This window comes from Haemaphysalis longicornis, unplaced genomic scaffold (genome assembly GCF_048455015.1).
Source record: "Haemaphysalis longicornis isolate Haplotype H1 unplaced genomic scaffold, Haemaphysalis longicornis Haplotype H1 scaffold_28, whole genome shotgun sequence".
In the NCBI taxonomy this organism is placed as follows: Eukaryota; Metazoa; Arthropoda; class Arachnida; order Ixodida; family Ixodidae; genus Haemaphysalis; species Haemaphysalis longicornis.
In genome coordinates this window covers 2,738,046-2,763,146 of record NW_027526329.1, presented here as the reverse complement: position 1 = coordinate 2,763,146, position 25,101 = coordinate 2,738,046, and the positions used below count along the sequence as shown (strand labels likewise).

Genomic DNA, 25,101 nt, shown 5'->3' with positions numbered 1-25,101 from the left:
ATGTCAGGGGACGCGAGCCCAATCCGTCACTAAACGATATTACGCACGTGCAATTTGCCGGAGGGTTGTCAACAGTGCTGGCCTTTCGGATGTTTTCAGACCAAATGCAGGCCTTTTTTTGAGCAGGTAGAAATTCTGGACAGGAGCGAGAATACAGTGACCAGGGAGCTCTTAGAAGCTTTTTATACTAAGAAAAAAGGCGACCAATGCGTCAGCGACACGTCTGTGCTTCTGCGTGCCAGTGAATTCGATTTTGGGAAGCGTCAAGTTGACTGTAGCTATGTTACCGTTTTAAGAACGATGCTGTTTGACGTGGCGGATGGGCCGTTGATCGTGCTCAGCAAAGCTCGCCAAGCGATGGCATCATCGCGCACGCCGGCACCACTTCACCTTTGCTTTGCCTCACCAGTGCTTGGACGGCACTCGTGTCGACTCTTCTTGGAGGTACACTACAAGTGGCACAAGCACGACTGTAGGAAAGCTTCGCGGGGATGCACGATACAACTGGTACAACACGGCGTTGGAAACGCGTCGCCGGATGGATTGTTGCGACAAGTGGGGCAGTTTTTATGATGTAAATAGAAGACTGAATGCCAATATAAAAGAATACTAAAGGTCGTGGAGCGGCAACGGTAATCATCTTCCTAATTAGCGTCCCACACGCCAGACCACACAAGCCGAAGCGTGGCCACTGAACGAGTTCAAATAATCAAGCAGCTCAGAGAGTTAGTGCACACTTGCACAGCAACGCTGCCGAAAACGACACCCCTTCGTATGGGTTCATGTCGCCGTGAAAAAGGCCTCGTCAAAACAGAAAAGGGTGTAAGAATCTTCTCCCAAGGCGAACACCTTGAAAAACCCCAAAGGCCCGAGGGGTACGGGTTAGCAGCCAGTTGGAAAGAAACTGCGGTTGCACGTTAAAGCGCATCATCCCTATTTCATATTTGCCACGCTTTCGAGGCCCTTTTTCAAAGAAAGTGCTACGAGTTGTGCCGCGCCTCCGCCAGATGGCGCCACGGGTCCCGCGACCAAGAGAAGACGCAGTGAAACATCCCCCTCGCGAGGGGCACGATCAAATGCAGAGCATTTCCGGGGGCGCATGACGTTAAGTAGTTTGCGTTACGTTAATGTTGTTGCACTTGTGGCAACTGCTGACGAGAGAGCGCTCTTCAGCAGTAATTTGAATGACTCAAGGATATAAGGCGCGTCCGTAGCCTCCAATTCTGTGTCGGCTTTGTGGCGCAGTGGTTAGAGCACCATGTACATTGCGTTCCGCCCGCAGCGTCGAGGGATCAAGACCTGGCGCCGGATAGTATTTTTTTTATATATTAGGGAGGGGTGCGGTGCGGACTACGGACGTCAACGCGGGTGACATCGTGAGTTACTCAAATGCTCTGTATTTAAAATTTTCAGCAACCGCGCATCCCGCTGCACCCTTCGCTACACTTGGAGCTTCACCGCAAAGCTTGGAACTCGTACATTGTAAATACTTTAATGACGGAGTGTTCATTGCTATTTGGGGGGCTAACGACGACACCGTGCCGAAGCATTGCCCGAGTCTCGACGCATAACCCCGGAAAAGGCTTGTCCGAATCACCAAGCATAACCGCGCATAAACTAAGTCGAACCAAGAATAAGCTAGGTTCGGCCGCAAGCTTCGATGTTTGCCCAGTGTTCGCGCACGTAGTGCGAAGCTGCTGAACTTTTTTTTTGTGTGTACTTTTCTGTTAGCGGTATTTCAATAGATTACACATGTATTTGAACGAGACGATGCTTCAAATAAATAGAAGTTGCAAGTGCGCGCTTGTTCAGTAGTCTTTCTCTTGTCGTTGTCTCAGTGGCGCTCAATTTTTCTAAACTTTAAACTGTTAAAAATACTGAAGACAAGGCCAACACTATCGCTTAAAGGGCTATTCATTTTTGTTGACTGAAACAAATGTTGACACTTCAAACCAGTGCGTCTTTTGGTTCTTCAACGAATGTGAAAGCATGTTTACTCGCCAGTGCCTGCGAAGGACGTCCACAATACGCAGACATAGTGATTGAGCGGAAAAATAACATAAACGTCCTTTTCCATACGTCTATGAGGTCAGCTCTGAACAACTTCTGAAAATACCTCCCGCCGGCTCATGACGTGTCATTTCCCTAGTTTGTGAACTGGAGCAATGTAGTGCATGGAACGTTGAATGGAACATCTTGTTGCAGGGATCAGTAACAAGATAGGAGCCTAGATAATGAAAGTATATTACCGCAATACGGTTACGAGCATTTTGTCGTGGGCACCAGTCGAGCCATTGTTTAGAATAGACACTAAACGCACGCGGTCATGTAGCAAAGCACGCATTGCTGCAGGCTGAGTGAAGAACAGATAGTGTCAACGAAGACCTAAATATGAGCGACAATAATACAGCGCCCTTGTGCTTGGCTTGTGTTGTTGGAAAATATTTTAGAGGTCGTTATTGGTAACAATCGTATAGGCATTCTATGTGCACTGAAAATATGTGTCTGAAAGGAAGAACAACCTTGAAAATATGTCTGTTTGAAGGCACCCACATTTGTCTACCATAGAAGTGGTTTTAAGTGCGAATGCACTTTATAAGCTACCCTGAATTCCGTTGACCGCCGTCCGTCCACATAGCAACAGCTGCGGGTGCGCGCGCTCCTCGTCTTCCTTGGCAACGGGGGGAGATGGCACATACCCACGTGGGGGATTGGCCAGGAATCTCCTCGTCTTCCTTGGCAACGGGGGGAGATGGGCGCACGCTGCCTGGCCGCTGACATGGCACATACCCACGTGGGGAATTGGCCAGGAATCGGGCGTGAGAAGGGCTAATGCACCCGCTTAAAGGCGTACTGACACGAAATTTCAAAGCTGAGATCCGCTCTAGCAATCAAGTACAACGACAACACAAATAGGTGTCTGTGCATGGCACATACCCACGTGGGGGATTGGCCAGGAATCGGGCGTGAGAAGGGCTAATGCACCCCCTTAAAGGAGTACTGACACGAAATTTCAAAGCTGAGATCCGCTCTAGCAATCAAGTACAACGACAACACAAATAGGTGTCTGTGAATAAATGCATCTTTCTTTCTTTGTAGTTGTGTTTGTGTGTGTGATCTCTCTTTCGCGAACATTACCGAACCGCGCAAATTCACCTCCTGCATTCGCACTTTCACATTCTTCCCCTCGGGGAAATGCGGGGAATTTTTTATTAGTAAACTTTCTCTAGCCGACTCTGACGTCTGAAATGGTACTCAGGTGACACGGACCTAAGACTCAGGCGCCAGAGGATTGTTTTACAAATTACAGCTCGTGCATCATTACTCACGCCGAGTTGACGTAGCTAAACCTGCCGATTATCGTAAAATCCGAATTCCTGTGCACGCTTCTTTCTATTTGTCCACAAAGCGGTTCCCACGGTTTTCTCTTGCTTTGAAACTGAGAAAGTTCTTATTGTAGAAGTTTTATTCAGTGCTGCTCGAGTGTGGCGCCAATTTCTGTTAGTTTGGTGGTGTTTGTCTAGACGTGCTGCGAAATCACCTTCAATGAGCCAACGTTCGGGTCCATGCTTGCAGAAAGGCATTTGTATATTTCGTTCATGTTGCATGTTACCTGTAGAAGTATGGCCCGTCTTTCCTTCGCTGTAGGTCCGTATGGAATGGCTGAGGTGGAGCCCAAGGGTGGCGGTCGATGTCATGATAAAAGATTTTAATTTTCCGCACCAACAAGTACAGGCATACTTCCTCTGCGGCCCGAATGGGCGGAATGGAACTAAAAAAAACTTTGTTCTACGTTTTATGAGTCGGAGCTAGTTCGAGAGGTTTCAATGCAAAGCTCGTCCGTGCGCTTATCCTAGTCATTCTGCCCTGGTTTCTTTCTCCCGACACTGCGGCCACTCCTATACTTCTCGAAATTCTCCGTGCAACCCCATCCTACCAGTGGCGGTGTCTTGTTACTGACAAATGGGCGCCTGCTCCTATGCGCTTTCCCTTGTTGCTTCCCGCTGTCCGGTAATCTCTCTTATCCAGTTTTCTCCATGGGAAGGAAGCGCTGCAACGAAGTTCAAACTCCATGTCCATGGTATCCGCGGAATTTCCTAACCCTGCTTTGAGTTTGCCAATAATGCGAGGTAAAAAATGTGCGGCTCCACTAGATGTGTATTTTTGTCCTTGGTGGTACCGATTATACCCAAGGCGTACCGGCTGCCGCTTTTGATTCTTTACGTATTGTGTTACGAGTGCACACCGAGCTTCTCAGATATTTGAACCGGGCCGAAAAATGCCTGTTGACCGCCCTAAAAAACAAATATAGTTTTCGGCGCATCAAAGCTTTTTTTTTTGGAAGGGGTGGGGGGGGGGGGCTGCTAAACTTCATTCATGCTCTTTTACCATGCGGCTTTTAAGACGCAATTTAAGTTAGCTCTTGTTCCGGTTTATATATTTATTTACTAATTTAATTATTTATTCATACTGTTAGCCCAGGGGCCGGTACAGGGTGGACGTACAACAGAGAACATGGAGGTAGTAACTGCCGCCTGAGACAGGAGTGCAACGCAGGATGTGTGCGATACAGTATGCGGTACAGTATGCGGCACAAGTATAGTATTCAGCTACATTGTGCACAGGTTGAAAATGCAAAGGTGCAAAGTGCAAGGGTACAAAACAATAAGCAACTCTTGCACAAGCGCAATTCAGCCAAACTGGATACAACACTTAGCTTCCGTATGGGCGCGGACCCCAGTATAGGGCCAAATCATCAAGAAGAGACAGCACTATCGGCTTTTATGTACTGCAACAAGGATTTTTCAAACTGCGCTAAGGAGTCTGATTTAGTAATTTCTGGCGGCAAATTGTTCCAGTCTTCAATTGTATCGTGAAGGAAAGAGTGTAAATGTATTTAACCGAGTCATGATATACAATAATTGGTTAGGGTGACGACTTCTAAGTGTACGAGAAAGTCTAGGTTTCAAATATTGCTCTGTGTTATAGTTAAAGTAGTTACGGTGCATTAAGTAAACAAACTTTATTCTCGCTACTCGGCGCTGTGTTGTGAGAGGTGGCATGTTCATTTTATTTAGCATGGCAGTAATCGAATCTGATGACCTGTAGTTGGATAGAATAAACCTTGTGGCCCTCCTTTGAATTTTTTCAATTTTTTCCCTTTTGGTATTTCTTCGAACGGTCCCACACGATGCAGGCGTATTCTAATAGTGGACGGACAGTGGTTGTGTAGGCAGTCAACTTGGGTGTCGTAGTCGCTAGTTTAGGTTCCTTCTCAAGGACCACAATTTCTGTTCACCTGCACAACATAATTTATTTATATGCGTTGTCCAATTTAAATCTTCGGAGATTGTGACCACCACATACTTGAAGTGAGTGACACGTTTTAAATCCTTTCCTGCGAGCTCGTAATTGAAGGAGAGGACATTTTTAGTTTTGTTTGTTATTCTGGCGAATACTGTTTTGACATAATTAATTTTCATATCCCATTTTGTGCACCATGCATGGATTGTTTGCAATACTGAATTCAAAGTAACTTAGTCACTGTGACTGGATATTTTAGAATAAATTAAGCAATCGTCCGCAAATAGACGAACTGTGAGCTTTTTGTCAATAATATCTGCAAGAATATTGATATAGCACAAAAATAAAACAGGGTAAGGACACTCCCCTGTGGTACCCCGAACTTGACCTCTACTTGAGTTGATTTCACTCCCTTAATCTCGACATATTGCGATCTGTTCGGGAGATATGATTTAATCCAGTTAACAAGGTTCTTATTAACTCCAAAGTGAGTAAGTTTAATTACAAGTTTAGCGTGCAGTAAGAGATCAAATGCCTTGGATAAATACAAACAAACTGCGTCTATTTCACCTGAATCCTTTAATGCGCTAGCAAAATCATAAATTGTCTGGAATAGCTGTGTTACTGTTGACAGTTTGCGTCTGAAGCCGTGCCTGTTCGGAAAAATTACCTTAGAACTTTCGAGGTAGGTAAAAAGACTTCTAGACAGTGTATGTTCCAATATTTTACAACCGGTGCAGGTATTTGAAATAGGTCTCTAGTTTTCAATATCATATTTGTTCCCACTTTTGTATACAGGTGTAACTCTTGCAGTTAGCCAGTCATCAGGCAGTTGGCTTTTATTTAATGACGCGGTGAAAATTATCGCTAAGTACTTACCCACCCACTCTGAATACCGCGTGTACGGAGGATTTTTCGGAACGAGCAAACACAGAGTGAAAGTATTCGCTAAATCTTCGAGTTATTTCCCATTCGTCAGTTGCAATATATCCATCGACTGAAATATATTGGACCTGTCCTTGCGACGGGGAAAGGTGACCCCACAATCGCTGTGGGCAGTTAATCATAAACTGGTTCAGAGTGTCTGAGTAATATTTTTCCTTAGCTGCTGACAATTTATGCTTGAGCGTACGTTAAAGATCCCTAAGATCAGACCTATTGCTCGCCTTGTTTTTCCTCATGCGTTTTATTTTACGTTTTAAATGAATAATGTCTCTATTAATCCAGGGATTGTATTTCCTAATTGGTTTTACTCGTTCAGGAACAAAGGTTCATAATATCTTTGGATTGGTTCCATAACACATTAACAACAGACGCCTCTAGGAAGGGGTACAGTGACAATTTTAAATAATCAAAAATACTAACATCATCAGCACTGGAAAAATTTTTGCAAGTTAAAGTGGGTCTCTACCATGTTTGATTGACAACAATTTTTTTCTAGAAACCAAAACCAGCTAATGATCGAAAATGCCTTCTTTATTTGAGACATCGTATTCGGACAGCCGGCTATCTAAAAATACAAGATCAAGGGTGGACTCTGAAGCAGGCCCTACCCTAGTTAGACCTTCAACACACTGCGTAGGGCCATAAGTAAATGCTATGTCAAACAAAATTTACCAGTGCTTGAAATGTGCTTTGTTTATTTCAAGTTTATCCTATTGTATACCGGGAAGATTGAAATCACCTGCGATGATAACCGAGGTTTATCAGAAGTATTTACGTACAAAAAATCTTGGATCGAATTAAAAAGGAAAGAGGAGCCTTCGGTGGGCGGTAGACTGCCCCGATAACACAAGACATGCCGCTCAGTTCTGTTTTACACTAGACACTTTCACAATCAGGACTTATAGGCATTAGTACAAGCCTTAGTTTTTCCTCAAGAATGACTGCGACGCCACGGCCCCGTGTATCGCGGTCTTTACGTATCATGTTATATGCGGGGGCAATGATTTCGCAGTCTTTAATTTCTTGCCGCAACCAGGTTTCCGTTACGATGACTATATCAGGGTTGTATTCAAAACGAAGGCGCTCGAGATCCTCTGTTTTGTTTGCTAGGCCGCGCGCATTATTGTTGACTAATACCAATTGCCCTGCTACGTTGTTACAACGACAATCTGAATCATCTTTTTGCGACTTTTTCGTGTCTAACTTTACCCTACAATCCTTTGCGTCATCCCACACGAATGTTTCTTTTTCAATCGTAATTTTTTCACGCACTAGCTTTACTTTCAGGCCCCTTCACCTTCCCTCTTAGCACTTTCCCACAATTTGCGTAGTTTTTGCAGCGTTGTCTGTGACAGATCGTTTGCGATGGAAATATCGCTGCCCTTTAGTTTAGCACAGTTCTTAAAAACCATAGCCTTTTCATTGTAGTCAAAGAATCTCATAATTATTGGGCTCGTCTTACCATTACCTTTTTTTTCTCACCCTGTGTATACTTTCAATTGTTGTAACTGAGACACCGAGGCGCTTTTCGAATACACCGGTCAGGACTTTTTCTCTTAGCTCGTTGTCAACTTCGTCCGCACTCTCCCGAATCCCAAAAACTAAAAGATTGTTTCGACGACTCCTGTCTTCAAAATCGACTAGCTTGTCCTGCTGACACTCGATAACAGTTCGCATGTTGTCTATGTCGTCTTTCAGCTGTGCAGTTTTCGCCTGATGTCTCTCGACTCTTTTGAGTGCAATTTAAATCTCGGAAATTTTGCGGCTCATGGCGTCGAGTAGCGCTGAGAATGCCGTTTGCGTTGTTTTAATTACTCGTATGACTCCAGCTATGGTTTTCTGTCCTTTCAAGAGTTCATCAAGCATATCATGCATAGTATCAGGCCCAGGATTGAGCTGTACATCACCAACTAATAGTAACAACATTGAAAGACACTGCATAGCATTTGCGGCAGGCACTTCGGGGCACGGCACAGCAATAATAAATCTGTTGTCGCTTCCGTAACATTTTACAAACTGACCTGGAATAACAGAATAACAGGATCAGTTGTCTTCATCGGGAAAGCTTCGCCGTGCACACAGGATGGCTCGCCGATCACTGGTCTTATGTAGTCCGTGCAGCGTGTTGTCGATGCGGTCAACGTCCCGGTGTCTACAAGGGACACCGCGTAGGAGGCGGTGTCCCTTGTAGATTCGATCAAAGTGGCATCAGGGTAGCATCCGAAAACAAGGCCCGTGCTTGAAGCTTGCACTGCCGTTGGAACAATGCACAGGAAAGCCTGGAATAACAGAATAACAGGTTCAGTTGTCCTCATCGGGAAAGCTTGGGCGTGCTGCTGCTGGTGACATTTTTATTGTGTACGCCGAGGCGGACGGCCGAGGAAGTGACTATGCGAGGATGCGACCGTGGGCGTCCAAGGAAGTCACATTTTGAGCGTGTGTCGCGTCCTGTGCATTTCAGGGGGTGGCGTCTTCTACAGGGAGAGCGAAAACGTTGTTCCTTATCCATCAAATTGCTCTAAGGTTCACCGTTCAGAAAAATCAGGAGCCACGCCAAGCACAATAACACTGAAAATACCGCGTGGCGGGACACTTTCTGTGCGAAGATGCACTGCGACGTGTGTTACCGCTATGTTAAAACCCGTCCGGTGTTTGCTTGATAGATATTTGAAGATCTTTTTGCCCAATCGAGGAGCTGCCGACTGGCCTCTCGATGAGCCCAGGTGCTTCAATCGTAGTAATCACATGTCGCACGCTGTTGCATGGGTAATGACTAAACCAATATTCGGCGCTGAAGAAGGCATTTGCTTCTTGGAGCACAACCGTAGACTGGTGGTTTTTGTTGGTTTAATCCATTGAAGTCGTGCAGAAGATATACTTGTTTATCTCCTCTTTCTGTATAACGGAACCGTGTGGAAGTCTGTGAAACATATTCAAAACTTATTCAAACGAATAAAGGCCGAATTGTTTTTTGTTACATTAACCACCCCTACACGGTTTCTTAGAGCCGGTATATTACATCTTAAATAAACAGCCGGTGTTGAAGAAAGTATTGACAGCACCGTCTACGGGCAGTCTGAAAATGATTTCGCCGCCAATGAAGCATGTAAGCGGACATGTTCTGAGTCCTGAAAACTGTCCATGCAAGTATTCAGACATTCTTGTAGCAGTATGTTGGAGCACTTTGAAGGGTACTTGCTGCTCGCAGAGGCAGCCGACGATTGCATACACACAATCTGAAGTACAATGGAACCCCTCACTGAGGGGATCAATTTGCCGGTAAAGGACCCACTAAAGGAGCAACGCGTCACCGCTAAAATAGAATCTGTGTTCCTATTGTAGAGCAAGATGAGGGGAATCGCAATTACGTTTATTAACGTAAACCTACCGGAGTTTTTTTTTTCCAATAGTAGGAATGCACCGCTGATGTAACTATGTCCGGACTTTATTTTTTGACTTCATTTTATTTTCACACTCCCCGGTGGCGTGAGCGCTGGTATTGCGTTTACTTTCCTTGCTTCAACCCCTTCTTTGTTTTCTTGGTCTCAGGAAGCACATAAGCAGCGGTGTATTGCCCATTCTTTTTCTTCCGACTCTTTTTGCTCCCATCCCTTTTCTTCACACGGAGACCCGCGAAAAGCGTTTCTTGGCGCCGCTATATTGCCTAACGGAGGACAGGCCTAACTTTAAAGTGGACAATGTTCCAAGCAATGTTTACGTTGTTACACCTTCCAGCAGAACGTTCCGCATAACGCTATTGGCGTTTCCCCTCTGGTTGGCATAAAAAACAAAAACGCCTTGCCTAAGCGTCGTCAAATACATCAGCGGATATGTGTTGCCCTGCGCCTCGGTAGTGACACTTTTAGCAACGCATAGATGAAACGAGAAATGGCGATCCGAGAGCTGCGGTAAAGTGATAATACTCACGCAGGATGGGCAAATTTCACCGTTCATCAGACATTTTTGGTAACAACAACGACAACGATGAGAAGTAACAATGATATATTGTTCAAGGAATTAAAGGGGCCCTGAAAGGCGTTGTCAGCACACTTAATAAACAAGCGCAATTGTGAGGCTCGTTGGTCAACGTCATCTGTGTCAAGTTTCACTTTTTTATTTGCAGCAGAAAGCTCATTTTTTTCATTGCAAAGTTTGTTGCCGTGTTCCCACCCTTTCCAGCGCGTTTTTGTGCTCCCCCACCTTCCCCCATGTACGTCATCGATTCTTCCATGTGGATTACGGAGCAGAAATCTTCTTTTTGACGGCTTTTTTCGCACTTCCGGCGAAGAGAGGTGTCGTCTGCTCATCTTCGACGGGTCGCAACGGCAACTTTGGTTAACTAGCGCTTCGTGGAGCACGCGTACTGCAATCCTGTTACTCCATTGTTATCTTTTTTACTACAATAACTAACACGCTCCATGTTAAGGTGCGTTGGCTAGGCCGACACAATAACAACACGACGGCGACGCCGACTTCCGAGTTCACAGACGGCCATGTCACAGGACAGCGACACGAACACGTTGGCCGATCTAAAGTCCGAGTGGTGTGACTTGCTTGCTGAACGAAGACGCCGACAATTCGGATCGGCCGAACGTTCCTCGTAAAGCGAACGAAAAGCGAAAACTGCGCCCCGCCAACATTCTGGCCGTAATGAATGCGGCTCTGTTCAGTTAGTTCATAAGGTGTAATAAACACAGTGAAATCCATCATGGTATTGCAACTGAACACTAGCGTTCTTGCGATTCGTATTTCGGCTTACGACGCTTCTTTCGTTCGCTTTGGCGACTATTCGTTTGCCGCAGTTGCAAACTCCATATTAGTATGCGATTTTCAAACGCTTGTAGAAAATGTAAGCCCAGTTAAGAGCAAAAGATAAGTTACGGTAGGTTGATTAGGTAATAAAGATTCACAAACCAACGTTTTCAGCGTAAAGCGTAAAACGAAAGTGCGGCAAGCACTATGCCCGCTGGGCAAAATCACAGCCGCAGCCGGGCACGCATTCGCAATCGCCTTTCTTCCCAGAACAGTGTTGCTGCTGAAGATAAGTAGTGGTGGGGGCTTAATGGAAACTTACTGCGCAACGGTTACTCAAGAAATGTTCAGTTAAACTAGCAAGAGTTCTTGAAACGACGTAGAAACATAGATGAGACACAAAGGGCGGGTGTAAATCCAGTATAGAGATCATTAAAAAAAACATTGCTTTTTCAGTTATATGTAATTGACATTGCAAACTTTGTAATTCATTCCCGGGTATTTCTGTGCGCGGATGACACTCTGCTTGTTTTTTGGCATAGTGCCTTCGATCTTGCCGCTGGGAATCTGCAACATGATTGTCAACAGATAATAAAGTCGTTTTGCAGCAACTAAATTCGAATCAACACTAAAAAGACTCAAGTTGTTTGCTTTTATAATAGTCTAAAGCCAATACCGACTGTTACATCAATTGTTTTGCATGTTCCTGATTGTTCGAACTGTAAATGTACACCTATTTTGCCTGTGGACTCTGTTAAATGCTTGGGTATATTTCAAAGATACTGTAATTTGGCTGGGTTGGTGAACGTTCATGATTAGAAATCAGCGTGGAAAAAACACACCACAAAAAAGGAACGAGAAGTAGACAGGACAGCGCTATATTTGGGTATATTTTTTGATTCTCACATGTCTCGAAACACGCATCTGGCCTTTATATGTTCTGAACTGAGAAAAACTGCCTATTTGATGTACGGGCTCATATCACTTTGTACCTTAAAAGTACGTAAGCAAAATGCTTTTGCCTTGTCCTAATCCACATTAAGGTACGGAATTTGTTGTTTTTACTGATGCTCTGATTTCTGGAAAAATAAGGCGGATGCTTTTTACGTTCGACACTCAAACACGTTTTGTATGGTACACCAGATCTTGATACTAATTATGTCTTTCGTGTTTTTCGCATGCTTGATTTTACCTCGCTGTTCAAACAAAGGATTGTACTTGAGTATATTTGGTCTCTGCGATTTTGCCAGCCGTGCAATCTTGTGCGGCATTTACGCCCTCGCGATCGTTTTCTTTTACCACGAACTAGAACTTGATTTGATGAACATGTTCGACAGTACCATGTCCAATGGTCCTGAATTCTTTGCCAGACGTCTTCCTTTCGATGAATAGTCGAAGGAAAATGACATACATTCCGCTAGAACTTCACTTTCGCCTTTAACAGTGCTTTTTTTGTCTAAATTATTTTCTGATAACTTTTGTCTTTTTGTTGGATATCTGAATAGTTTTGCCTCATGAGAGTGAATATTATCTGTTGGTGTATGGTGTATGACGTGTTGCTCGCTGTCGGTAACAGCCCTTCAAGCCCTTGTGGCCTTGGCAGACCCGCATATTCATCCTGTTTTATGGAATCAATAAACACTATTAATAATATTATTAATATTATTATTATTATTATTTCCGTGGCATCTCTAGTTATGTCGTTGCGCAGTGGCGCTCAGCAAGTAAAGCCTGGCGTCTCGGATTCTCACAGTGCATAGCACGATTGTTCCAGTACGGAACACGTGCTCAACAATATCAGTGCATATCAACCTCCTGAAGCTGACGTTTTGCGGTAGCAATTTCTTCCGCACACGTGCGGACATTTCGCTTTCTATTCTAGGGCGGTTATCCAGGCTTTTGAGCAATGACTTTTCGTGGTAGTGCTTGTAGAAAGTAATAATTGACCGACACTCAATCGCTATGCCCCGAATTCTTTGCTTGAACAGCTCCCATGCTTCAAGCAAAGGCAAGTGCATAGAAAGGCATGCCAGCAATGTTTCCCGCACATGGCCACAAAAGCCCTTATTTCGTAAAAGAGACGAATTGGGTTTCCATAGAGCCCATCGGGGACTGAAAGTACTACGACCACCTCCACCCAGGCCACCACAACAAGACAGTGATCCGAGAAAGAAATGGGCGGGACGTCACATGCAGGATTGTCGGAAAGGAGCGCATAAGTAATGTAGATCTTGTCAGGTCGAGCATGAGAAAGCCATTGAAAATGTGTGTATGAACAAGCCGCTCTCACCAGTAACCCCTGGTCCACTAGCCAAGAAACCGCCAGGACGGATGACAAAACCTGAGCGCTCCTATTTTTAGGTGCTAGGAGTTGGGAGCGCCACCACGCTGTCACTAAGTTCATTCCGGATATAAATTCAAATGGTGATCTTTTGACTAGCGCGAAAGTGATTACATCTGAATTTAAAAATTATTATAAGAAACTATTCGGCGGTGCCTCTGATCCCATTGATAGCGAGCTTTTGGGACATTTTGTCTCCCTAGTATAGCAATTGACAGATGAATACAGTTCCAATATAAGTGCCCCTATTACCTTAGAAGAGATAGAGGTCGCAGTACATCTGCTTGAGGTATCCAAACCCCCTGGCCCCGATGGGCTGCCCGGAGAGTTTTATAACCATTTAGGTATATTTTACGTCCAGTTCTTTTTGGTGTTTTGGAATGCTACCTGGACGCTAATTCCCTTCCGCCCTCACTCACGAAATGTCATACAGTATACTAATTTCCAAAAGTAAAGACCGTTAAGAAATTGCTATCTATACATACGTACACACAAATCATTCTTACAAATGGTGACTACAAAATTTTCGCGAAGATATTATCTAGTCGTCTGCAATTTGCCACGTCCATTCTTATTGGTCAACTTCAACGTGGACTGCACGACCGATCAATACAGACCAATTTACACATTGCTCGAACAGCCCTTCATTTCTTTAAAGATTCCTATTAGCAGCTCGCATTCTAGCGGATAGATATTTCAAACGCGTTTCATCGTACTTCTTATTCACTTCGGTTTTCTTTGTTAGAGCGGGCCAACGTTGGGTCGGTCGTTTTCAAAGGAGTACATCTCTGTCATAGTAACTAATCTACCCACTTAATTGTTAAAGGTTACCTTTCTAAGTCCGTGAGTACAGTTTGGTTCGTAGAAGAATGTGGTTGGTGTCACCGTGGATGGGTGAAAGTAGCCGGTGACGCTGACGCAGGAGGTAGATAATGAAGAAAAAGTCTATATACACTTATTTACAGGAGAAGACGAAACATACAACAAGGCAAAACGAAAACTGAATTACAAATAAAAGGCGCCGCAGCGCACAAAAGGGGGTGTCGCGGCGCGATCCCTGGTGGGGGCCCGGAGGCCAAAAAAGGTGCCGAACCGCCGCACGGTTGGCGAGACATTCGTGGGGCTCTGGCGCCCAGAAACCGACACGGGAGCAAGTCTTGGTGCGACCGCTCTGGGCCGCAGCTCCGAACAAACTCGTTTAAGCATGCGCGAGCAATGTCGCAAGCAATGCCGCCTCGCCACTTCAGCGCACATGCCAATAAGGGTTTTCACCTCCGCTCCCCTCCTGGCCGTTCCCGAAGGTCAGGAGGACAGGCAAGCCTTCCCCGACGCCGCGTAAAAGCCGCCGACGAGGCCCATACAAAGGGTTGGGAGTCGCTGGCGTCGGCGGAGGCCGCCCCAACATTCCGCCACCGGATGGGGAGACACAACAAGGCCATGAGAAGGGAGGGGGTCTCCGTCAAGACGGGGTTCATCGGCGCTGTCCTCATTACACCGTGCCTGTATATTCATCAGATATCCACATATAACTGTTTATTCTAAGTTGTCTTGACAAGATGTGCTCTTACGTGTCCGCAAAATGCCACTTTCTTCCTCTACATACATTCTTGTTCAAACTGCTCAGCGAAACTTTGCCTGCTAAGACGTGGCTGCACACCCTTAACATTTTTGTGTCTTCTGTGAACTGTCGCCTGTGCGATGTACTCGAAATTATTGAGCGTTGCTTCATAAATTGAAAGGACGCCATTATATTTGGGGTGTCCACAAAGAACTCTTAAGAAGGACTTTGAATTGACTCCACAGTCTACAGGGTATCTCGTACGACCCGCAGACGGTAATGTTTCATATATTTGTTTTTTTTTCTTATCGCTGTGCGTACTTTATGGAAAACGCGAATGCTGGATAGGCACGCTGAGCTTCCAGATCACACTTCTGCCAAATGATATTTCATCTTAAAGACGTCTATGACCAAAATGACATCTATGACCGTGACTGTTATCTCCCCATTATTTGTTGTTCACTGTTGCCCCCGTTTTAAACCAGATATAGATAATTCTTCATTGTGTTTACTTCTGCATTTCGTCTTGTAATCAACTCCTCTGTATGTGTACATAATTGTAAATATGTGTTGTAAATATTATTCCCTACAATGACATGTAGTGCAATAAATACTAAGTAAAAATACCATCGTGGTTTCAAAATGCTACGATGACGATGATAAGCAAAGCTGCAGAAAGCGCGTCTATAAAAATCCTTGCTGTGGTCGCAATCGAACGTTGGTTCCTCGCATTATGAAGCCGACATCTACCCGATTGCGGCATTGGGACACGCTCGAAGGAGGTTACATTTTGGATTTTGACTTTGAATAATAATTCAAGGGAGCAGGAGTAAGAGGGAAAGCATCGCGTTATTTTTTTAATTCGGATGCTCTCAATTTGCCATAATCATCATCCTTTTACCTTTGCGGGATGATCTTGTGTTCTATATGTGTTGGCGGAAAAAAGCTGGAGGCCTATTGGGCTGAGGTGATAGGCAGGGCAGTGGACCATCACTTTCTGACTGTTTAGTCCTCATCTGAACTGCGCGGGCAGTATAGATGTCAATTATGCAGCTAGAGGAATGTCAGTGTTTAGAGTATAAACCCTGCGGAACGTACAGTGTGTTGAAGTGTAATTACTTTTGTGTATGTGTGGTGGTGGCGCGTTGGCTAAAATGGAGGTTTGAAATGGTGAATCTTGATAATTGTTTTCCGAAATGGTAGAGATTAGCTTTTGTGGAGCCTCTGTATAAGGTGAGGGTCGAAGCACTTTTTAAAAGACTCGGATGTGTAGGCTGCATTTGCAGCGTTCTTATTAACGGCGATGTCTCCAGAGTGCGCGGGAGAATTATTGCCTATAATACCAATGAAGCCGAGACGTCTTGGTAGCATTGGATTTTGGCTTTTTGAAACGAATGAGTTCTTTGTAGGGGGTACCTTGGGAGGAGTCGCTTTCTAGGGAACCAGTGCCGGGGCAGCCCAACATACGCGATAATTGAGTACAAGTGCTTTGCAACCCGGGATATACGGTATTAGCCTTTACCACGTGTCTCTAACAGACGTTATTACCTCAAACAATAAAACGAAATCTCTAATTGCATTTTTAATGAGCTACAGCTGAGAATCTGACATCGTGAGCTCCAGCGCATGATCTGAAGTACATGGTTCCTGCTCATGGTCATAAGAAGCCGCGAGATGCGTTTAGGCCTTGCATACTCAAAGCGCAGGTTAAAAGCCCCGATACCCGTCGCGGTATTAATTTTGTTTTGTATACTTTTATCTCTTAGTGCTGTCAGCCATTGTAGGACCTATCCCTTGCTCATCCAAACTTTGGATCTTCGCGTAATGCTGCATTTTTTTGTTTTCGCCGTAAAATCAAAGTTGCTACCGAAGGCTTCATATTTACATACAGGAAGTCCAATCTGCTTGTCTATGCTATTAGTTTGGCTGTCGGCAGCAGAAAAATTTTGTAGCGCTTTTCAATGAAGTAATGCCAAGAACATCAAACCAATGGCCTAAACATTGATGCGTATACACTATCGAAGCCTTACTTGAAGCCTGAAGAGATAGTAATTAGGCTGAGTTAAAAAGTAAAAAAAAACATCGCACTATACTTTTGTATTTCTGAAACCTATGGAAATTATGGCATTTTTCTTTTTATCAAACTCAAAAAAGAACGACTCTATATGATTTGTGAAGGTATTTATTTATGTGCGCACGCGGAAATTATCCCCTTCGAAAAATAAATTTTTTTCCTCCAAATTACACACCAGCCATCCAATGAAATCATCTCTCTCGCATATTACCTTAAATGTTGGAGCGAAAAAATTGGCCTATATCAAAATGTACGTACAAGTTTCATGCATTTTCGACGGCCAAGTGTCTGCATTTCGAGCTTCAACGCATGTTTAAAAATTGGCTACGAACACTCAGCCACTTCACCGTTGAAGGTGTTTATGCTTTGTAAAAACGCTTGTCTAGTTTACGACGAAAAGTATTGTAATAATTTTCGTTTAATATATATACTTTGAGGTGTGTATTACACGTACAGTTTGCACCTTCAATGATTATATATGGCAATGCACTGGCACAAATCTTCACGCAGGCGATGGGCAGACTACCGGAGGTTGTAGCGGCCTACACTTCAAGCGACTGCCCCTCGTACTTGTGTCTCAGCTCATCGCGAACCCAGTATGATGTGAATACCAGACAGGTGTCATACATGTGGAAGTTTGCTGGCATAAATAACACAATGACGTGAGTAAATGAAAAATAGAGTATTTTCCACAGGTTTAGGGTCGATAGTCTCCCATAAACTTTTCTCTGTCTGTCTGTCTGTCTGTCTGTCTGTCTGTCTGTCTGTCTGTCTGTCTGTCTGTCTGTCTGTCTGTCTGTCTGTCTCTCAGTCTGTTAAACTAAAAAATTACCCTTGAAGTCACAAGTTAAAATAGTTTGTCAACAAAGTAAGAAAAACACCCAAACTGCTGCGTTGGGTCATACATGTCGCCAATATTTGACGCAGACAGTAGCTTAGGTCAATTTGATCCAAAATTGAAGTACATAACACGGTGATTTTTGACTTAGTAATACATGTTAAGTTGATATTTACGATAGCAAGGGTATAGAGCGACGGGATGAAACTTGCAAAGAAAGACTCCAGCTCATGCGAGATAAAAGAAAGCACAAAAAAACGAAGTTCTCCCTTGTGCTGTTCCAGGCAGAACAATAAAGAAAAAAAAGAAAAGGATTCTCACTGTCTCACCAGGGGGCGCAATCAGTGCAAAGGCCAGAAAATATAATTGGATTGGACAAACCTGCCTTGAATAAATCACAGGAGGAGCAAGAGGGGACCGGAAGAACGTGAGATGGGAAGCGAAGAGGGTGGAAGGAGTTACGTTCAAAGAGCGGCCGGCGAACATTTCTTAGACGACATTCGCAGGGAATCAAGGAGATAATTGGCCAGATTTTTTACGATAACAGTGTTCCGCATAAGAAGCCGCGGTGACCGTAACATCTTGCCATGAATCCGCTAGAGTCTATGCGACCAAGTGCAAATCGTAAGCTCGCGACCCGAGGAACGGGCTCGTGTTGTGGTACCGAACGTTTTTTGCTTGCTCAGCCATGCATGAGTCGTGTCGGCAAAATTTTGCTTTCCTCTGGCAACAGAGCGGGCGATAGAAGATCAAAACATGACACAGTAGAGATTGCGTTGAGATGGTGGCTTTCAAGGCTGGAGAGTGCTGCCATCGCAATGTTTGGGACCTCTTCATGTAGGCGGAAATTCGAAGCTTGGCTCACAATATTCTTCGGCCTCAAGATATTCTAGAACAACTGAGTATTCTTTATTATGTAGTCAATGCGAAACCAATGTTGTAGAACGGTACAACTTATGTGCCGGTTTTCCGGCCTGGCATGTTTTATGGGTGCTGTTCATGTAGATGGCTCAGTGTCCATCCACTCATGAAGCGCACAGATAAAATTCATGGAACAAATGTCGTGTAGAAGTCCGCACGTTGATCCTATGCAGGGCTCCTATGGCGGTACATGTCCAGTGGTAGCCTGTGTCTGCTAAAACAATCATCAACCCTTCCCTTTGCGACATTTGCTGTCACCTTCGGCTTCAGTGACTGAAAGGCTTGAAAAATTGCCTATGTAGGACTTCATATACCCCGCTAGCAGGAACGAGCTTTGTAACTCTCGTATTTGGTACTTGTTCAATTCGAATGATCAGTTTTTCCGTGAAATTTTGGGCATGTCTCTGTAACACGTGTATCAACGTTGAATGCAACTACCAACTCACTGGGTTTTTCTATAGTCAGCTATGATCAAGCCGCAGTGGTTCAGTGGTTCAAGATTTGTTCCGCATTTGGGATTACGCCTAATAGAACCCAAACGGGTACAATATTTACCCTGCATATTCAACACAACCTTTACTTTGCTCACGTGAGCTCCTTTGAGCAACGGGAAGTCATTTCGAGCACTAATGTACAGGTTTCTTATCCTTTAAAGAGCAACTGCACCCAAGTTTCGAAATGTAAAAATTTTCATCTAATGGTAGAAATAAAAAGAGGGCTAACTGCAAAACACCGCGTCCCAAACAGGTACGTGGGCGACGTAAACAGCTCGTGAAGAGGGGACTTTTCGGTAACGAACTGGAAGAAAAGGTGGCCATTACCCGTTGCCGGACGTGACGTAGGTGAAGGAGCCGAAGCGGGCGTGCCCGCGCCGGCGGCCGCTCGCAGCAGCCTCAAAATTCTCGGGGTAGCATCCCGTTTCCCGCTGATATTTCCACAGAAGAACGTCGACTGACTTTTCCCCGGGGATGATGAAGCTACGCGCAATTCGCTGTGCAATCACCCGAGATGAAATAGACTCTGTGTACTTATGTTTACCTTAGAATTCCTGCTCGAGTAGCAGTCCTTCCCGTTGCGAACAGAAAAGCAGGCCATTTGCTTGGATGATACCCAGAAGCATCTTTGATTAGCCTGTGCCTTAGAAACCGGTCTTTTTTTTAGCGGGAACGAATATAGGACGGGCGGCGACGAATGCCAAACCGTTTTTGCTGCGTTTTTACGTGCATACAGCTTTCTGAATATTTCAGAGACTTTCACCTAGTTCCACATCGAGAAGAGACTTGTAAGATCGGTTGGCAAGCCTACGGTAGCTTCCAAGTTAGACGAAACACTAAAACGCGCAAAAGTTACCTATGTACCGCCATTTCGTGCTTTCACCAGGGGCATGTGCAGTTGATAAGATGTTTACTTTAGGTAGACTAAATGTAACATTCTATAAAATTAAGTACGTTATTTCTCTAATAAAGAAAGTCTAATTTGTGATATAGCAGAGAAGCCCTTTTGTTAGCTTTCGCACTTCGCAAAAACGACGGGCTATCTTTTTGCAGATATATTTATTTACATGGGCAAGGCCGGTTTTAGTTCACTTAGCGAGGGAGGACAAGGTAGCACGTAGAACAACTTAAGTTCAGTCGTCACCCTTTTGGAGGTGTCTAATGGTTGGAGGTGGAGTGTGGCCAGCCTAGATACAACAATTATGGTCTGTAGGTGTGCGGGCGGTCAAGAATTTATAGAAAATTTTTGTGTAGATGCAGCAGGAATGGGTAAAAATATTATTGAGTATGAGTAAAAATATTATTTTTAAACCAGAAGCTTTTAATAACTCCGCAAACATTGCAAGCGCGGGAAGAGTTTGTTAGCTTCTGAAAATTGCGGCTATTGTTACAAATGTGTTTTTTTCTAAAACATGTGGTGCTGATAACGATACAGCACGGCGGTGTAGCACAAAAATCCCAACCGATCCCAACTGTGCGCACTGCGGCGCGCCGTGCCAGCCGCCGGACAAGCGGGAGCTCCACTGTACAGGTTCCCATTATCTTTCACAGGCCATTCGGAACTTGTTTCGGCGAATTTACGCCAGGTGCAAACGTCGTTCCGCGGAGCATCTTTGAAAATTTGTAGTTATTGTTTTATGTGGGTATCTGGCTTAGAACTTTGTCATGATAACATTTACAGAATAAACAACTTATTCGGATCAAATTTGGGCAAAGAAATATATTAGTGCAACTGGTTTTTGAACTGCTGGCGATTCTCAGTGTCATTCGTAGTCGGTTTTGTGCGACTTGAATGTGGTTATAAATAAGCAGTCTACATATAACCATTCGAAAACATGGATTTCCGGGCAACACAGCACCTGACGTTGGCCACCAGCACTACCGTAATTAGCGACTCGGGATCCTTTTTTGCTGCCAACATGATTTCAAAATTTTTGCCTTTTCAACAAATGTCGCGTGAAGTGTATTCATAAAAAACACATTTTCCGGCATTCTTTCTCCCATGTTAGGCAATTCAGAATATTTTGGGAAAGCATACCAACAATCAACTAGTGTGCTTTTTCTGCTTGAATAAAGAGCGGGATTTGTTTTTAACAATTTTAGCTGCCTATTCACCAAGGTGATCGATGCGTACGAGGAATTACGAGTAGGAGTATATATTGCGTCCAGAGATAAGGTATGCTAACGTTGAAAGGGATCAGTTGCTCGCAACTTATCGAATTAGGCGTGTGGTTATTCAAACACATTCCCAAGTTTTAAGTGATAAATATTGTTGGCCTTTCTTTAATATCGATAATAATTAGATTTATTCGGCGGATGAATAATTGTGCCTATCAAGAAGACTTTATCAAGGTATAATGCGTCAATGAAAACTACATTAATACCGAATGAATAAAATCAACAATAGTAGTTCAAAAAAGGTCCATTGTGTTAAAACTCGTAGTCTGTATCTCGTGTGTTCAATTGAAATTTCGGGGAAAATGTTATTTGAGCAGGAAGGTAATACATCTTTGTCTTTACACGATAAACGTGATCGGCAACAGCAGAAACAAACTCTTCGCAGCAAAATAGAAATGACTTATAGAGATATTAGCTGCGTTTGGGGGAGTTAGAGTCATAATGTTTTGTTCGTAATGCATGGGGTCCTATTATGATTGAAGAGAATTAAGAGGTGGATAACATGACGTTTTATATAATTTCATATAAAACAAGGTCGGCGTGGGGAACGTACACATGCGCAGAAAAGTTCTAGGCATGCTTTTAGAGTGACACCAAAGGACAACGAGTAAGCAACAGCGACCAAATCGCTTCCTCCTGATTTTCGGATGCTATCACCAGGCTAAAGATTGAAATGTTTTACTACGACAAGTACTTCGTTGTTAAGCATTAAGCCGATTTCAAAGTATAGGAGGAAGACTGCCATACCAGGATAGCAAGTTACTTTCCGTCATTATGGTTAAGCTCCTCTACGCTTTTGAATATGGCTGCTGATATTACTAAGAAGGAAGAAATATCAATTGCAGAATAAATGCATTGCCTTGAATACAGCAGTGCAGGAGGGACGTCTGTTGACCCTGAACAATTTGGTTCACTAAGCTGTTCAAGGATGATGTTCTGATTTTCCATTTAAATTTATTCTCTCTCTCTCGGTATCAGTGTCGCAGACGGAGCCAGCAGATGGAATTTTCACGTAACATGTGGAATTTTTAGGCATAGTGTCACCCTTAATATGGCGTGGCGTGCCACTTCCAGTTCTGATTCGATTGGCTTGCTACGTGTTTCAATTGTGGAAGCGATAGCGTTAGCGGTGCAGGGTCATTTCTTTTGAAGCTAGAAACCTTTACTCTCACCGGCCGGCACTTTATTCGGGAATATTTACACAGTGCATATTCTCTTCGAGAAACGTCAATGAAAGGCCGCACCCGGCGTGTAAATAAAGCAGCTCACGTAGGTGTTTTTTTTCAGTTTGTGCGCATGTTTCATTAAGGTGATCAGTTTGTCTATGAAATAAGAACTTGTTGCGCATGGATGTAACTAATAACATCCACAACAACGGATAGTGAAGCTGTCTCGCAGCGTGCAGCGCAGATACCTTTCGGGTTGTATCGTGGTTATTTTCGTATTCTGTTGCAGATACCTTTTCATGTGCGGCTAACGGCCTAATATGGACGTCCACAATTTGTTTCTCAAAATTGAGATCGATGCACCGCTTTCACGATCGGCAAGTTCGATGTAGATCAACATATGTTTGTTTGTCTTAATGCTCAGCGTTTGCAGCAGAAAATACACCTCGGTAAAACTGAATTCTCTACGGCGTTCTAACTAGATCCCGCCTGTGGTCTAGTCAAAACGACCTCAGATTTAGCTGGACACATACCACCAGCAAATAAATTGTCACAACAAAAATTTAGTGACAACTACTAATAGCCGCTACATTTCGGCATTAAAATAGGACCAGTCTAATCATGTATCACATTTTAGAGAGCAAACAAACGCCTCAGTTGACCTGCAAGGAAAAGCATAACATTTTTATGCACATTGCGGTCGCTATTTTATAATTGCAGGGTAACCGCGTCCACACGTCTTGATTAAAAGTGGGCTGAAAACATGATGTCTGTGAAGACGGGTGCTGTTCAATGAATCGGATGATTCAACGGCGACCGTCATTTCAAAATGACTCACACATTGCGCGAGGTTTGGCGCTCTGTCTCCGTCCCCGAAATAACCAACGTGCTGTGATATTTCTAAGGTGTCCCGGGGATGCACCAGAAACCAGAAATGCATGCATTTACGCCAATACGGGGTCTTTGATAACTTGCAGTCATCGTGTCAAACATCCGGCTCCCGTGACTCGTTGTACAGCGTCGAAAGTGCACATACGTCGGTCGCTGAACGAATTTGTCAGGAAAAGCGTATCAGGGTTTGGTGAAACTTCATCAATGCTGTTTTTCATGCCAAGCAACAAGCCGCGACAATAGCTCTTGTTTAAATCGGTGCTTGCAGCACAATGTCTGTCATGATGGCTTGTCCGGAACATCCACTCCCTGTAGTGAGGACAAGTCGAGAATTCAGCGGGAGTTGGTACAGCGTTGATGTGAAAGGGTGCCATAAGCAAGAGATTACAGGCAGAGTACGGCTCACGAACTAGCACCGATAGTGCAGCTGCGTCGGTCGCTTATACAGTCTGAAGTGAGAAAAGCAACAAGATATGGTGAATCCGCTCACTGAGGCCTTTGCATACCACACTATGCTCCAAGTTTGATTACCAGACTCCTGTCACCAAATTTGCTTTCTTTGCCTTGATATTCATTACTCGGGCGAACATTCTCAACCATAGCTTGGTCACAGCGACGACCGACGCAAGAATTCCCCTTCAGCTTCATCGAAAGAGTTCTGCAAAAAAAGAGAGCAGCAATAGATTAACTTTGCGAAAATTCGAGATGTCAAACTCTATCTGCCTAAAGCCCTGAACTCTGACTTAGCAGGAGCGCATAGCTACGCTTTAAACTCTCCCTCCTGTGTTCCCTCACATGTGTATACGTTCTATCTGCCTTAATCCCTTGAACTCCGGCTTAGTAGGAGCACTAAGCCCCTTCTCAAACTCGCTTTCCTGTGTTCACTGACGGGTGTATAAATTCTTCTGCCTAATGCCTTGAACTCTGGCTTAGCAGGACCATATAGCTCCTCCTTAAACTCGCACTCCTAAGTTCCCTAAGTGTGTATATACTGCTTGAAAACATAGCTTAGTTTAATTTCTTCTACTCTGTGTCATGTGATGAAGACTTTCTACTCTAAACAGTTCAGTTTATTTGTCCAGCTAGTGTCGCTTATTTGATATCGGTTCTCACAAATACCAGGAAACGGATGGTCATATATTAGAGCATGCATTCTAGTGACAGACGCCGTGGTGCAGCTGTGCAAAAGTTTGATCCTTATCTCTATGTTTAACGCAGAAGAAACTCGGAGATGGAAATACAGTTCGGTAGCAGTTTGGACGAAGCAGGGTTCTACATAGACGGTGGTAAGTAGCACTTTTTATGTGAGATATCAATTAAATGGAGGGTGCGTTTTCGCGAGATTTTGTGATTTCATGTACGCCAGTGTTATAGTTTTAGCATTTAGTTTATTTTGCGAAGGTGTTTTAATTAAAACATTAAGTTTTCGTTAAGAGTCACTATTAATTTGCGCACAGTAAACCTGCAACTGGAATTGGAATAACTCGAACTGGAGTAACTGGATCTGAACTAAACCTGCAACAGTTGTTGATGTTGTTACAAAAGCTTCATTTAGTAAAAAAAGGGAGACGAAAGACACAGAGAAAGAGTCAGAGGATGTTGGTGGCCATGCCAGCTCGGCAGAAGGGGGCCGTTGCCC

General features: G+C 44.1%; 1 protein-coding gene across 1 annotated transcript in view; it reads left to right on the top strand.

Annotated features, from left to right (window-relative positions):
- Window positions 1-25,101, top strand: part of LOC144172979 (uncharacterized) — a 42,070-nt gene that overhangs the window by 2,376 nt on the left and 14,593 nt on the right. Inside the window, exons 2-3 of the mRNA XM_077701566.1 lie at window positions 17,485-17,636; window positions 24,681-24,748. Of these exons, the coding sequence (XP_077557692.1) occupies window positions 17,485-17,636; window positions 24,681-24,748 (220 nt within the window). The remainder of the gene's footprint in view (window positions 1-17,484; window positions 17,637-24,680; window positions 24,749-25,101) is intronic.